Below are 12,976 nucleotides of genomic sequence, written 5' to 3'. Positions count from 1 at the left end.
AATTTGTACAGCAGAGTTTGGAGAATGTCCACTTCAATAAATGGTGATCATTTGACACAAAATTTTGTGAATAAGAACATAATACATAAGGAGAGCCCTGCTGGGTCAGACTAAAAAAAAAAAAACCCACCTAGTCCAACAGCCTGTTCTCACAACTTGCTGAAAATTCAAAAAACCAAACTTGCTTTCATGTAAAAAAATGTATAAAAAATGATAGAAATGTAAATAAGGAAAAAGACAAGCATAGGAAATTTTATAGTATCACATTCCACTGCATCTTTACAATCCAAACATGAAGAATTTCTTACACATTAAGAGCAGAAAGAATTCTCTGTGCAAAAAAGTTGAGACAACCTACTACCCTCTCTATTAAAGTATGAGAACTTTTTACAATGGCTAGGTTAACTTATTATCTGAGAAGGGAATGCTTTGATGGTGTTTCCTGCTTGGCAGGGGGTTGGACTGGATGGCCCTTGTGGTCTCTTCCAACATTATGATTCTATGATTCAAACAACATCATCTTATGAATAGATGGATAAACTTCATTTCTCATTGTAGCAGGAGGTGGGTCTCAAGCACAAGGCTGTCGATTTACAGTATTTTAATATGTAATCAGAGGTTGAAACTTTACTGTATTGTGAGTTATAAAACATTTATGAGAATTTTATAACATAGAATAAGGCAATCCAGCAGAATAGAAAGAATGTTGTACTTGTAATTTTGTCACACTAAGTTGTATATGATATAGAACATTCTCATATACAAGACTTTCAATGCAGTTATGTACAGACTATATCACAGTATCTCTGTATGCACACATAGCATACACATTTAAAAGGGGGAGATCTTGTTCAGTAGCCAACTAGATGCCTATGGGAAATCTGCAAACAGGACATGAGCACAAAGCATTTTTTCCATCCATGATTCACAGCAACTGGTATTCAGAGTCATACTGCTTCCATTGGAGGTCTCTTTCTCTTTGGCAGTCACTCATAGCCGAGTAAGATTGTCTTCCATAAACACGGTTTTAACAATGAGTCCGTAAGTGACTGTGGATGCCAATTCTGGATCCACACATCCTTCCACAGTGGGGACAGTACATAGCTGTCATGGGTAGCAGCCACTGATCACTTTATTCTCCATGTCCACAAGCTCAGAAATATACCAGTGAATTTAAGTCACTTATACAGGAGAGTCAGCATTTACTACTGTGTTCTTAAGGTAGGGAAATAAAATCAACAAGTGTCTGAAAATAGTAATCCAAGATCATCAGTTTATATGCCAACCTTCACCAAATTCTAGCCAGTCACTGCGGAGCACACATGTACATAAATAAGTGTATTTTCGTGAAATTTGTGTTTAAAATGTATATTCAAACTCAGATTTCATGAAAATATTTATTTAGGCAAACTGTTTTCCTTTGCAGGACTTTCTACGTAACTACATTTGAAGGAGCAGTAACTTTGGTTTGTCTCTTTCAGGGAGCCGGTGACAGCTTTGTGGGGGCACTGGCTTTCTACCTGGCTTACTATCCCAACCTGCCTCTAGAAGAAATGCTGAGGAACAGTAACTTCATTGCGACTATTAGTGTCCAAGCAACAGGGACACAGACTTCCTATCCCTATAGAAAGGACTTGCCCCAAGGCCTATTCTAAACCTGCCCACTGCACTGTCACAATGGTGGTCCACTGATTTTCAATCTGTTCAATCTGCAAGATAATGTTGCAATTCAACAACTTCTACATATATTTGAAAGGAGACAACTGTATAGAACACATTCTGATACTTAGGTCCTGGCCCCTAATAGAGGGTGCAAGGTACCATTCACTGCAGTGTCATTCCAGGACACTGTAAAATCCTTGACTTCAGATTCAGAGCTGTGAATGAGACACTCCCATTCCTCAGTTAAGGGATGTGAAGAGATGCAGTTAGGTTTGATGTTTTTATGATGCCTTAATTATAATAAATGTTTCACAAAGTCATTTCTGAAGTTGTGATCTCAATATGGCAAGGGTGTTTTTTTTTAAAGAAAAAAGATTCTTAGGTAACTGAATTTTCTTTGTTGGCAAACACACCTGACAAATTTGGAAACACTGTTGTTCACTGTTTACACTGGACCTGCTAGCACAACAAATACTTAACGACAGGCTAGCTGACTAGGCAATGGAGTATTGTAGCAGCTCGCTCTGTCTGTCTCTCTGTCAAGTATGTGTGTGTGTGTGTGTGTGTGTGTGTGTGGAATGGCTGCTTTAGGCAAAATTAATTAGCTGTTCCCCCCCAAAAAGCCTTCAGTGAAGTTAAATTTAATACTGGCTTCATTGGAAACATTTTCAAGTAGGACAAGATGCTTGGATATAATTATGTACCCAGTAAGCTGTAGCTGTAAAGGAACATCCCCTTGAAGTTGGCTGCTGATTATTTGTGTGCCTTCTGTGGTTGGATGCCTAAGAAAACTTTGGAAACTGTTCGACTAAGGTCCTACTAGAGGTTTTAATATTATTGCTATGTGAAACAAACATTTCAAGACTGCAGGCAGTTCCATAGTGGTGGTAAAATGAAACACACAGAGACAAGGGAATTCGATTTTTTTTTTAATTGAGAGCTGTAAAATTAACTATAAATATGTTGCTGCCTATGATGATCCATGGCTAGACACCAAAAACTTTCTTTTCCTACATTGTTCTCTTTCACAATGGTCTTCAAATTACAGGAGACAGCCATCTCAGTCCATTTCCTCTCCTTTCTGAGAACACTGCGGGGCTAGCATTTCCTCCTATGAGTGTGCCTCATGTATGAATCAATAATTTTTGCCAGTTGTCGTCTACAGGGAACGGACCTTTTTCAGCTCTTTGAAGAGGACACGCTGTTTAACTATAAACAGAAAAGGAAAGAAAGTTAGTTGAGGTTTTCAAAAGGCCTTATCAAACCTACATACCTGACCACTGACTGGCTAAGTCATGTGTATCTTGCTATATGAAAATTAACACTTTCATCAGTAGAAATACAAATGTCTGTGTACAAACGGAATCACTTTCAATTTTGATTTTTTTTTTTTTGGAAGCATGAATAATCTACACCACAGTTTAAAACAACAACAACAACAACAGAGCAGTCAAAAATACAGATGGGGATCTGTTCTTATGAATTAGAACACTGCAGGGGGGGAAATAGAATTTTAGGAAGAAAACATAGTCTGTGTTTACAATTCTAGTCCGGTTTGAATCACTGACATACTGTACTTGGGGCTGCCTCTAAAAATGGTTTGGAAGCTTCAGCTGGTGCAATATTTGAAGGCCAAGTTGCTCACCAGAACAAGATGGTTTGAGAATATAACGCCGATCCTGGCTGCCAATTAATTTCTGGGCCCAGTTCAAAGTGCAGGTGCTAACAAACCTATAAAACCTTACATAGCTCAAGACCTCAATGCCTGAGCCTGCCTCCATATTAACAGACCCAGACATGCACTCATCATCCGAGGCTGTTCTCTATGTCCTCCATCCCTGAGAAGTACGGTGGATGAAAATACAAGAATGGCTCTTTTCTCTGGTGGCTCCCCATCTGTAGAATGCTCTCCCCCAAAAAGTTTCACCTGGTGCCATCATTATATGTCTTTAGGCACCAGGCAAAAACATTCCTCTTTATCCAGGCCTTTGGACATTAAATAATCTATGGCTTGTTAAATATGGGAGGATCGTTATTGTGATTCTTTATTATGTTGTGTATTGTTACGCTCTGTATTATTATTTTTTATTATGCTGCATAAATTATGTTCTTAAAGTACACTGCCCAGGGATTTTCGCATAAACGGTGGTATGTAAATGAATAATAATAACTTCTAAAATAGCTTTTTCAATTACCTTATATAAGCAATGAGGCCTGCAGTTTGTTCTAAACATACCCACATCCTCTTCATATTCATCTTTAATGTGCATGTTCCTAGCTCTTTAAATGCTGAGTCTAATATGGTGGGGCAGGGACAGTTGCACAAGGAGCAAGGTAGATGACCAGCTCCTGAATTTCTATTTTCAAAGCTGATCAATATTGTCTACTGTTAATATTCTAACTGATTGAGATTGTGTCACTAAATCTCTCTCAGCACCACAGCATTTTCCTGTTATAGTGAAATGAATGCATTTTAAGATGTCAATGCAATGTCTAAATATTGTATGTGTAATTACATGTTCCTGGACTCATCACATAGACGCGTGCATCAATTAAAAAAAAAGAATAACAATGGGAAAGACAAGCTTCCAGGTGCACTTAAGGCCACTGTGTGGCTTTTGAGCTAGTAAATAAGCTGCTGAATTGGCCAGTTTGCTTTTTAGCCAATAAATAAGCTGGTGAATTCAAGTGTTCTGGAGTCTTCTGTATGCTCTTTTCTTAAGTGAAAGCTAAAATCCTTGCAGTTTTTACAGCTTCCCTTGGGGAAAAAAGGGAAGCAATTGCACCAGTCACTCACAACTGAAGAATAAAAACAACTTTTATATTTGAAAAAGCTTCCTCTAAAAACAAGCTACTATTTCATATAAAATTTAATTTTTACCTTTGATAAAAAAAAAGACTTAAAGTTAATATAATTTTAATTTCAAGCCATCTTATAAAGCAGCACTAGAGTTCACGCAGCTTGGAACAGGTCTTGATTTCATCCACTGTTATGTGCCACTCCACACTCTGTCACTGTCATCCATACAGCTCAGATTTTTTAAGAAAACACTATGACCCACTGTTCCTTCTAAAACTGCCAGGATATTTCAAGAATGGATGCTGGTAATATAATTTGAATATACATATTATTCACATTCAATAAGTGGTTAAGATAAAATATTTATACCCCTTGTAAAGCACCCCCCCAACTTCTTACCTATAGGATCGTATCTCAATCTAACTAACTTTTCTGCAAGTCGGCTTCTTATCGTGTTGTAAGCAAAACCTGTTCCTGCTTCACTCAACATCCTCACAAGGATATACCTAGAACGAGAAACAAAAAGTGGAACTACTGCCTGCCATTTATTCTTACTGCTTTATCTTAATTCATAATATAATTTCTAGAGGCATTAAGTTGGGCTATCAGCTGATTAACAATTTTAGTTTATTTTCTTCCTACTATGTTTAGATAAAGTTACATGTTGCCAAAACTTCACTATAATTATATTTGCAAAAGATTTTGTTTAATAAACTGTAAACTACCAGTGTTATAAATATTAAAGATAACAATTCCTTCTATTTCATTGCTTATTACACTAAAACAAAAGTAAAACAGCATTTGGAAAACACACACAACAGCTGTGCTTTCTAAAAAGAAGAAGAAAAAGACAACAACACGGTTAAGCCCCTTGTTGGCATCCATCAGACTTGAGATACGTACAATGGAGTGCACCTCTAGGAGTGAAGTCAGATCACACTGGAGAATCATAGCACCTGCTGTAGCTGCAGAGATGGGTAACTCCTAACTAACTACTGCCCCCCACATTGTTTTTGCTGCATTAGCAGCACCAAAGTGACCTCTCTGGGGTGCAAGCCTGGGCAGTGTGCATGGAGGTTCTGGGCTGCCCAGATGACAAGACTCTCCTCTTGGCCTCACTTATTGGCCCAAAGGAAAGGAAAGGAAAGCAATATGTTTGGCTGCACTCTCCATTATTTTATTATTAAGACAGGCTTACATTTACACTCTTAACACAGCAATCCTTTGTATGTCTATTCAAAAATAAGTCCCACTTACGTCAATGAGGCTTTCTCACAGGTAAGTGTGTTAAACATTGCAGACCTCATCTTCTGAACCACAAATGATTTTTCACCATCCAACAGATGGGGTGGTTGTTATTAAGTCTCTTTATTTGGATGCTGTTGAGGCTGAGATCAGTTTATTCCCTTAAAACCTGTCTTTAAGTATGCATGCTAGTAATTTGATTAAACTATTAGAATTAAAGGGATATTTTCAGAGCTGCAGGGGCTTAGCAACAGCTCCACTGAAGGCTGATTTTTTTCAAACTCTACAAGACTGTTTAGCTTCTCCCCATCATTACCACTATTAGCAATCTGCATGCAAGGGTTTGTGCCCTCCAAAAATAAAAGCAACTTTAATATCACTCCTTCCAGAAGGAGGGAGTCTTCCCTTGAATTTACCCAGCAGCTTAAGTGGTCAAAGTTCTGCAGCAATATTCATGATCTACCATATATAGTTTCACAGCAGAGCTCTCTATAGGCCTGAACCGCTGGTATAACAAACGAAGCATAACTTAAGCATTTAATCTTCAAAAATCAAACAGAGAGTATCTGTAAACCATTCTTGAAGTCATTACTCCAAATTTTAATTTGATGTGGCAATAATGGTAATAACCATTAATTAATGTTTTAACACTATGAGAATTTTCATGTGTTTTGGAAGTTCAGATTAAATTTCAGTCAGGGAATAGAAACCCAAGACAGCATTGCCATTATTTATTTCATGAAATTTATATACTACTGAACTGTAAAAAACACAAGAACCTCCAAGCGGTTGAAACATGGAGATGAGTGCTTCCATGAGTGTCAGAGGTTGTCTTCAACCATTTGAAAGACACACTGCTAACTGCAAGCAAAGTGCAATCAAACTATACAGTCATACCTCGGAAGTTGAATGCCTTGCAAGACGAATGTTTTGGCTCCCAAACGCTGCAAACCCGGAAGTGATTGTTCCAGTTTGCAAACGTTCTTTGGAACATCCATCATGGCTTCTGATTGGCTGCAGGAGCCATGCCTTGGTTCCCGAACATTTTGGAAGTCAAATGGACTTCCGTAACAGATTCTGTTCAACTTAAGACTGTACTTAATTTTAAAGCTGAAGTAGACTTGTCTCTGATCCATGAAATCCTGTTTTTCAGAGTCATGAGTACCACTCCCAATTCAGAGCTGCATCTAATTAACAGGGCAATCCTATCAGAAGCAAGTCCTAGTGTTCAATGGGCCAACTCTTGAGTATGACTTTACTACAGTAGCATTTTGTGTTTCTCTCTTCAGGCTTCAAGATTTCACTGCATATTCCTCATGAGCCCATTGTCACTATTACTCACAAGTGAACAGTACCTCGCTCAAACAATTCAAAGCCCAAATATCCTGCTACAATAGGTACCTGCCTAACTAGCCAATCTGTTTAGCAAAATCATTTTCAGGCAAGATTGTTACTGAGTTCTTAAGCAGCACTATCAAGCCCCAACTCCTCATATACAGTGGTACCTCGGTTTATGAACACAATTGGTTCCGGAAGTCTGTTCATAAACTGAAGTGTTCATAAACTGAAGCGAATTTTCCCATTGAAAGTAATGGAAAGTGGATTAATCTGTTCCAGACGGTCCGCGGAGTACTTAAACTGAAGCGTTCATAAACTGAAGCGAACTTTCCCATTGAAAGTAATGGAAAGTGGATTAATCCGTTCCAGACGGTTCCGCGGAGTACTCAACCTGAAGCGTACTTAAACCGAAGCAGGGGTGTAATTGGTTCCGGAAGTCTGTTCATAAACTGAAGCGTTCATAAACTGAAGCGAGCTTTCCCATTGAAAGTAATGGGAAGTTAATTAATCCGTTCCAGATGGGTCTGCGGCGTTCGTAAACTGAAAATTCATAAACCGAGGTGTTCATAAACCAAGGTTCCACTGTACATTGCTCACATGAAATCTTCTGTGGACAAGTCCTTCCAGTTGTAGAAGAATGGAATTGAGACATCTACATAAGCAAGTCTACTGCAGAAAATCCACAATCTCCATAGACAAAAGCACCAAGACCGCACTGGGACACTGATAACTGCAACTACAATGCTAAGCAAAACACAACCATAGTAGTAGGGAGTTTTCACTTACTTTGATTTGCTCTTGGCCACTGGTTTTGCAGAATAGGAAAGAAAAAGAGAAATTATTTTACCACCATGTTTCTTACCAAAATTATACCTGCTGAGAAATGGTTTTGTTATTTAAATGCATTTCTAAATGCAGAAAGATACACCAAGATAGAACTACTGTAGAGTTGTTTGTGTAAGAGTTTTTCCATCTGAAGCAGATGGGTCAGAAAGCTGGAACAGAAGCTGGGTTCCAAAGCTCTAAACTCTTATCATCATCAATTAGCATGGCCAGTGGCCAGCATAGCTGCCAAGTTTTCCCTTTTCTCGCGAGGAAGCCTATTCAGCATAAGGGAATTTCCCTTAATAAAAGGGAGAACTTGGCAGCTATGGTGGCCAGGGATAACAAGCTGTAGCCCAACATCTGGACAGGCACAGGTTCCCCCATCCCTCTTCTAAAGCAATAATGCTATGCCATTCTAATTCTTTTCACTAAGGAAAAGAATGGCATTTCATCAATGGCGCTACAACATTCTGCCACACAGCTTTACTTCAGACCTTCCCCAATTTATGCCTTGCCTTCGTTAATCTCTTATTCTATCTTCTAACACAATTCACTGGAAAGAGTTCCTATTTGCCTGCCAATATATATACTTTTCAGTAGGCATATTTTCTATTTATTTTTACTGCATATATATCCCACCTTTTCTCCAATTAGCCCAAGGTAGTATACATGGTCCTCCCCCTCATTTAATCCCCACAACAACCCTGTGAGGCAGGTTGGGCTGAGAAGTAGTGACACTAAGAGGCATGTTCTGCATTCATAATACTTCAATCTATCCCAAAACAAAATCCTGATGTGGAAAACAAACTGCAGCAAGCTGTCATTCACTGGATAACATGAATACAAACTGAGCTGCTGGGCTTTTCTCTAGTTGTGAAAACCACAGGGGAATGATGAAAATTAGTGCTATGTAAAACAATCTTGTATTTCCCCCCCAACTGCTGGTGAATGAGGCTAAAGGGATCTAGGCACACTTAAATTTTTAGGTACGACCTAAAAATGTGAACATGAAAATGTGTAGGTCAGGAAAACTCACTAAGGAGCTAATGTTGGCTATGGTTCCCTGACAGAGCATGCTCAATAGCAAACTTGGGTTTTCCTTTTTCTAACGCCTAATGGACTTATCTGCCAGGGGTCCTTTACCTTTAATGCGATATTTAGAAGAAACTGCATCCTACCCATCTGAGTGAGCAATACATGAACCTTCAAAGAACTCTGGCCGTCAGCGTCAGCATCTTGCTTACAGATTTTGCCTTGATGTGTATAGCACAGTACGTTAGCTACCTTTTTAAAATACAGGGAGCTCGAGTGAAAATGGGGTGAAAATGTTAATTAGGTTGGGGGGCCGTGTTCAAATCCCCACTCGGGTGAGTCAGCCACCGATTGCTTCTCAGCCTAACCCTCCCCGTTGGACTGTCATGAGGATAAAATGGGGAGGAGGGAAAAGAGAGGGAGCAGGAGAACCACGTAAGCTGTTTGGAGGAAAGGCAGGGGGAAGCATTTAACGGAAGACGAGAGTGCTTTCCAGGGGAAAGTAATACAAGGGGTCGCATCGAGCTGCCGTTTCATCGTCAAGTGAAGTACTGAAAAGGTAAGGAACTCTCACTGTAAGGAACTACAAGCCCCGGACCACCCAACCCTTCTCCATCCCAGTAGCGGCGCTTTCTCTACCCAGGTACCCCCGGAACCATGGCGCCTCGGCTCAGGCCCATCCATCCCGAGGGCGCGACAGGCAGCCGTTTCCCCATAGCGGCCCTTCCGCCTTTCCCCGCGGCCGGCCTCCCGCGCCCACTCACAATTGGCCACGGTCAGAAACATGGCAGCGGCAACAACGACAGCCGGGCTCAGTCACCCACGAAGGCCTAGCCAGCCGTCCACCTTAGAGCAACCGCCACCCTTTAGCGCTTCCGGGGCGTGCGCATTTCCACTTCCGGGTCCCAAGCAACCCCCTGAGTCGGGAAAGAGAAAGCGCTCGATGAAGTTCCTCCCCCTTGCTTCCCATTCGCGCTTCTCCGGCGTTGGCCCCGCCCCTAAGCCTCATCTTCTTGCCTTCTAGGGCCTGTTCCCGCCTCCTTCACGACGTCGTCGCTTTACGGCTCTTAGGAACAAACGGTCCCAGCAGATCCTTTTGACAGGCGTCCCTCCAAGCAGCCTCTGTGTTGAGCTGTATAAATAGTGTGATCTTCGTGTGTTTTGAGTAAATGACCATGCAGGTCAGCTTGTGTCGGAGGCAGGGGGTTGCAGACCTTTGTATTGCGACGCTCCAGTCATTTGTCTTCCATCTATGTAGAACTGTATTGTCCACAGTTGGGGGCCATGAACGTTTTGCTAAATTTTCTCTCCTTTTTATCTCATTGTCGCACCGTCATCTGCCTCGCTAAGACTTGCCTGCTTCACTCACCTTTAGGGTTGCATAAACCCAGACTGGGGTTGTATCTGTCCCTGAGTTTTAGAAGCACCTAAAAATAGGGTTAATAAATTGCCATGCCATACCATGCAAGAACTGCATTTTCCAGGCAGGCAGTAATAATGGGAGGAGGGAAACATGTGGCTTGAAGCCTATGGAAGCATGTCTGCCATTGTAACTCATAGCCGCCCTTTAACAATAATTATTTTTTGGCCAGAATGTGAGGGTGGCAGATGAAGTTGTTGAAAATGCCAGTGCCCGTTTCTCTGCTTTGATAGTGGAAAGCCAAGACCTACACACTTTTTAACTGATTTCTTCCTGTGGTTTTCCACTGCTGGTGATACACGCAAGATCATTGCACCCTTTCAACTTGTACTGAAAAGCACAGCTTCTCCACATCAGAGACTGAGATCATTGGGCAGATTGAGGCCCAAAGAGAGGCAGGATTATGCAAGGAACTATCAATCCAGACAGAATGAAATCTGTCCCTCAGGCTGCAGCAGAGAGAGAGATGGGAAGTCGGTCACATTGCTGGTTCTTCAGAGACACCAGCTTCATCAGGCTTCTCCTTCAACTTATTCCATTCATGTTATTCTTTGTATCTGAAGAAGTGTGCATGCACACAAAAGCTCATACCAATGACAAACTTAGTTGGTCTCTAAGGTGCTATTGGAAGGATTTTCTTTATTCCATTCACATTAGTTGTTGGTATTGTTATGAAAAATGTACCCCAAAATGCGTTGCCTTTTAAGAAGGACAGACGCGGGTCGGAAGCTCCAAAATTTGCACTAAGTTCAGCTCCGCCGGGAAAATGACAGAGACCACACGATGCTGTCAGGAAAAACAAACTGATCCCTTTATTGCAGAATGCAAAGCTACAGCTGTAGGGTCCCTGCCTCTGGAAAGAAGGAAGGAACCCCGGGAAATGGTGAAGTCCCCCTATATACCCTCCTGTTCATGCATGGAAATCTCTGGACTAGGAGGGAGGGGGAGACAAGGGCGACGGGTGGGAGATCGGATTAGCTGGGTGCGGAGATGACTTCTCCTTTCAGATGGAGAGATGTCAATCTCTCTTCTCCTGTCGTTGATGGTGCTCCCTGTTGTTTGGCAGGAAGGGCAATCAGTCGAGATGGGTACAGAGGTGGGGCAGTTCCTGGCGATTTCCATGGGGTGGAAGTCCGCCCGGCAGTGTTTTCCTCCAGGCCATGGAAGGGTGGGCTACGTTGAGGATGGCAATTTATTTGAATAAAGTTGTTCCAGCTAATCCCTCTATTGTCCGTGTGTCCTTGAATGGGTATAGGGTGGTAGTAGGGCAAGGTTCAGGTGGGTTGGGATCATACAGGGTTCATACAGAAAATATACCTGGAAAACATACCTAATGCAGGGATTTCTAATTAAAAGGTAGCAGTCCTGACATATACAGTTCTAAGATATAAAACAGCAATTCTAATACAGAGGCAGCGGATAGAGATTTCATGGTAAGAGAACATATAATAGGCTGTATTATTAACTTGAGTAGAAAAGTTTAACTTTGGATTTGGGCGGTTTCCCCCCCCCCCTTCTTCTGGAAACATTGTTTTGTTCTGGGCGGAGGGGAGGTGGAGAGGGGAAATGTGTGAGTTTATGCTAACTGTTGTGCATATGCAGATCCTTAAGCCTTCCTTCAGGCAGGGTCGAGTCCTAGCTGGAGGGGTGGGGAGACAGGGAAGATGGCATTGAACAGGATTCTGGGTATTGCAGCTGTCAAATTCTGTCACCCCTCTCTGTTCATTAATAATGGTGTCCTGCAAACCCCCCCCTTAATATGATTTTATAACAATTTTATAACAGCATGTTGTTGTCGTTTAGTCGTGTCCGACTCTTCGTGACCCCATGGACCATAGCATGCCAGGCACTCCTGTCTTCCACTGCCTCCCGCAGTTTGGTCATACTCATGTTTGTAGCTTCAAGAACACTGTCCAGCCATCTCGTCCTATATTATTATTTTGTATATACAGTACCTTCTATTGAATTTTAAACCTATACCACACTTTGACCAAAATAACCCCTGCAATACAGCAGAATATTACATCACAAAAATTCAGCCCCGAGAAGGTCAGCATGCAGAAAAGAAATGTTCAAAGCAACCCAAAAAAATGACTGTCTTCAGGAATCCAGGATTGTCCTTCTTTTCATAGGGGTAATAAAGCTACACCAGTGTGTTTTAAATAGGTCTTTAGGTCTTTGTCTTTTTGTTAGACACACTTTATTAGCAAATTTCTCAAACAAGAGCCAATTCCAATGTTTTATTGAGCCAGTAGTTAAATATATTCCTTTTAAGTCCTTCCAAGCTTTAGCTATCACTAGTCTAGCTGCCAGCAGGAGGTAACCAATATGAGGTTTAAAGAAGATGTCTGCTTTTTGCCCTTGGAACATATTCATTAATGGATCTTGACAATCTTTTGTCCAGTGATATTACACTAGGCCAAAGCTGCTCTATTCACTCTTCCTGATCCATTCAACAGCTGATTGGTGTGGTGAGGGGTGTCAGCCCCTCCCAGTGCTACTACACTTTGGTGGACTGAGATGTTGCCTTCCCAAAGCTCAGTAGATCTTTGGGAGTGTCAGCAGCTGGTAGTAGCATGTGGTTTTATTTTCCCCATCACATGCACCTGTCCTTTATGCCACTTTAGAAACATATGGCATATGTGTTTGCCAGT

At 41.3% G+C, this 12,976-nt stretch overlaps 2 protein-coding genes across 4 annotated transcripts in view; one reads left to right on the top strand and one right to left on the bottom strand.

Annotated features, from left to right (window-relative positions):
- RBKS (ribokinase) overlaps positions 1–2,532 on the top strand; it is a 76,444-nt gene extending 73,912 nt beyond the window's left edge. For 2 of the 3 annotated variants that reach the window (XM_035111508.2, XM_035111505.2), the window contains exon 8: positions 1,482–2,532. In XM_035111508.2, the coding sequence (XP_034967399.2) occupies positions 1,482–1,655 (174 nt within the window). In that variant the 3' untranslated portion in view covers positions 1,656–2,532. The remainder of the gene's footprint in view (positions 1–1,481) is intronic. The other variant, XR_009557383.1, reaches the window with a different exon arrangement.
- Positions 2,533–2,578: 46 nt separating this feature from the next.
- Positions 2,579–9,819, bottom strand: MRPL33 (mitochondrial ribosomal protein L33). Its single transcript, XM_035111509.2, has 4 exons — positions 9,667–9,819; positions 7,832–7,850; positions 4,862–4,968; positions 2,579–2,871 (listed from the first exon to the last, which is right to left on the bottom strand). The coding sequence occupies exons 1-4, from the start codon at positions 9,686–9,688 to the stop codon at positions 2,822–2,824; spliced, it is 198 nt and encodes a 65-aa protein (XP_034967400.1). The 5' UTR covers positions 9,689–9,819; the 3' UTR covers positions 2,579–2,821.
- Positions 9,820–12,976: the final 3,157 nt, after the last annotated feature.

This window comes from Zootoca vivipara, chromosome 3, assembly GCF_963506605.1.
Source record: "Zootoca vivipara chromosome 3, rZooViv1.1, whole genome shotgun sequence".
Classification (NCBI taxonomy): domain Eukaryota; kingdom Metazoa; phylum Chordata; class Lepidosauria; order Squamata; family Lacertidae; genus Zootoca; species Zootoca vivipara.
This window is presented reverse-complemented; position numbering and strand designations above follow the sequence as displayed.

What these genes read in the sequence shown, in the direction of transcription:
- MRPL33 (XM_035111509.2), bottom strand. Translation starts at nt 9,688, where the DNA reads ATGTTTCTGACCGTGGCCAATT. An exon ending in ATTGAGATACGATCCTATAG is followed by an intron (nt 2,872 to 4,861) that starts GTAAGAAGTTGG and finishes TTCTGTTTATAG; the next exon opens with TTAAACAGCGTGTCCTCTTC.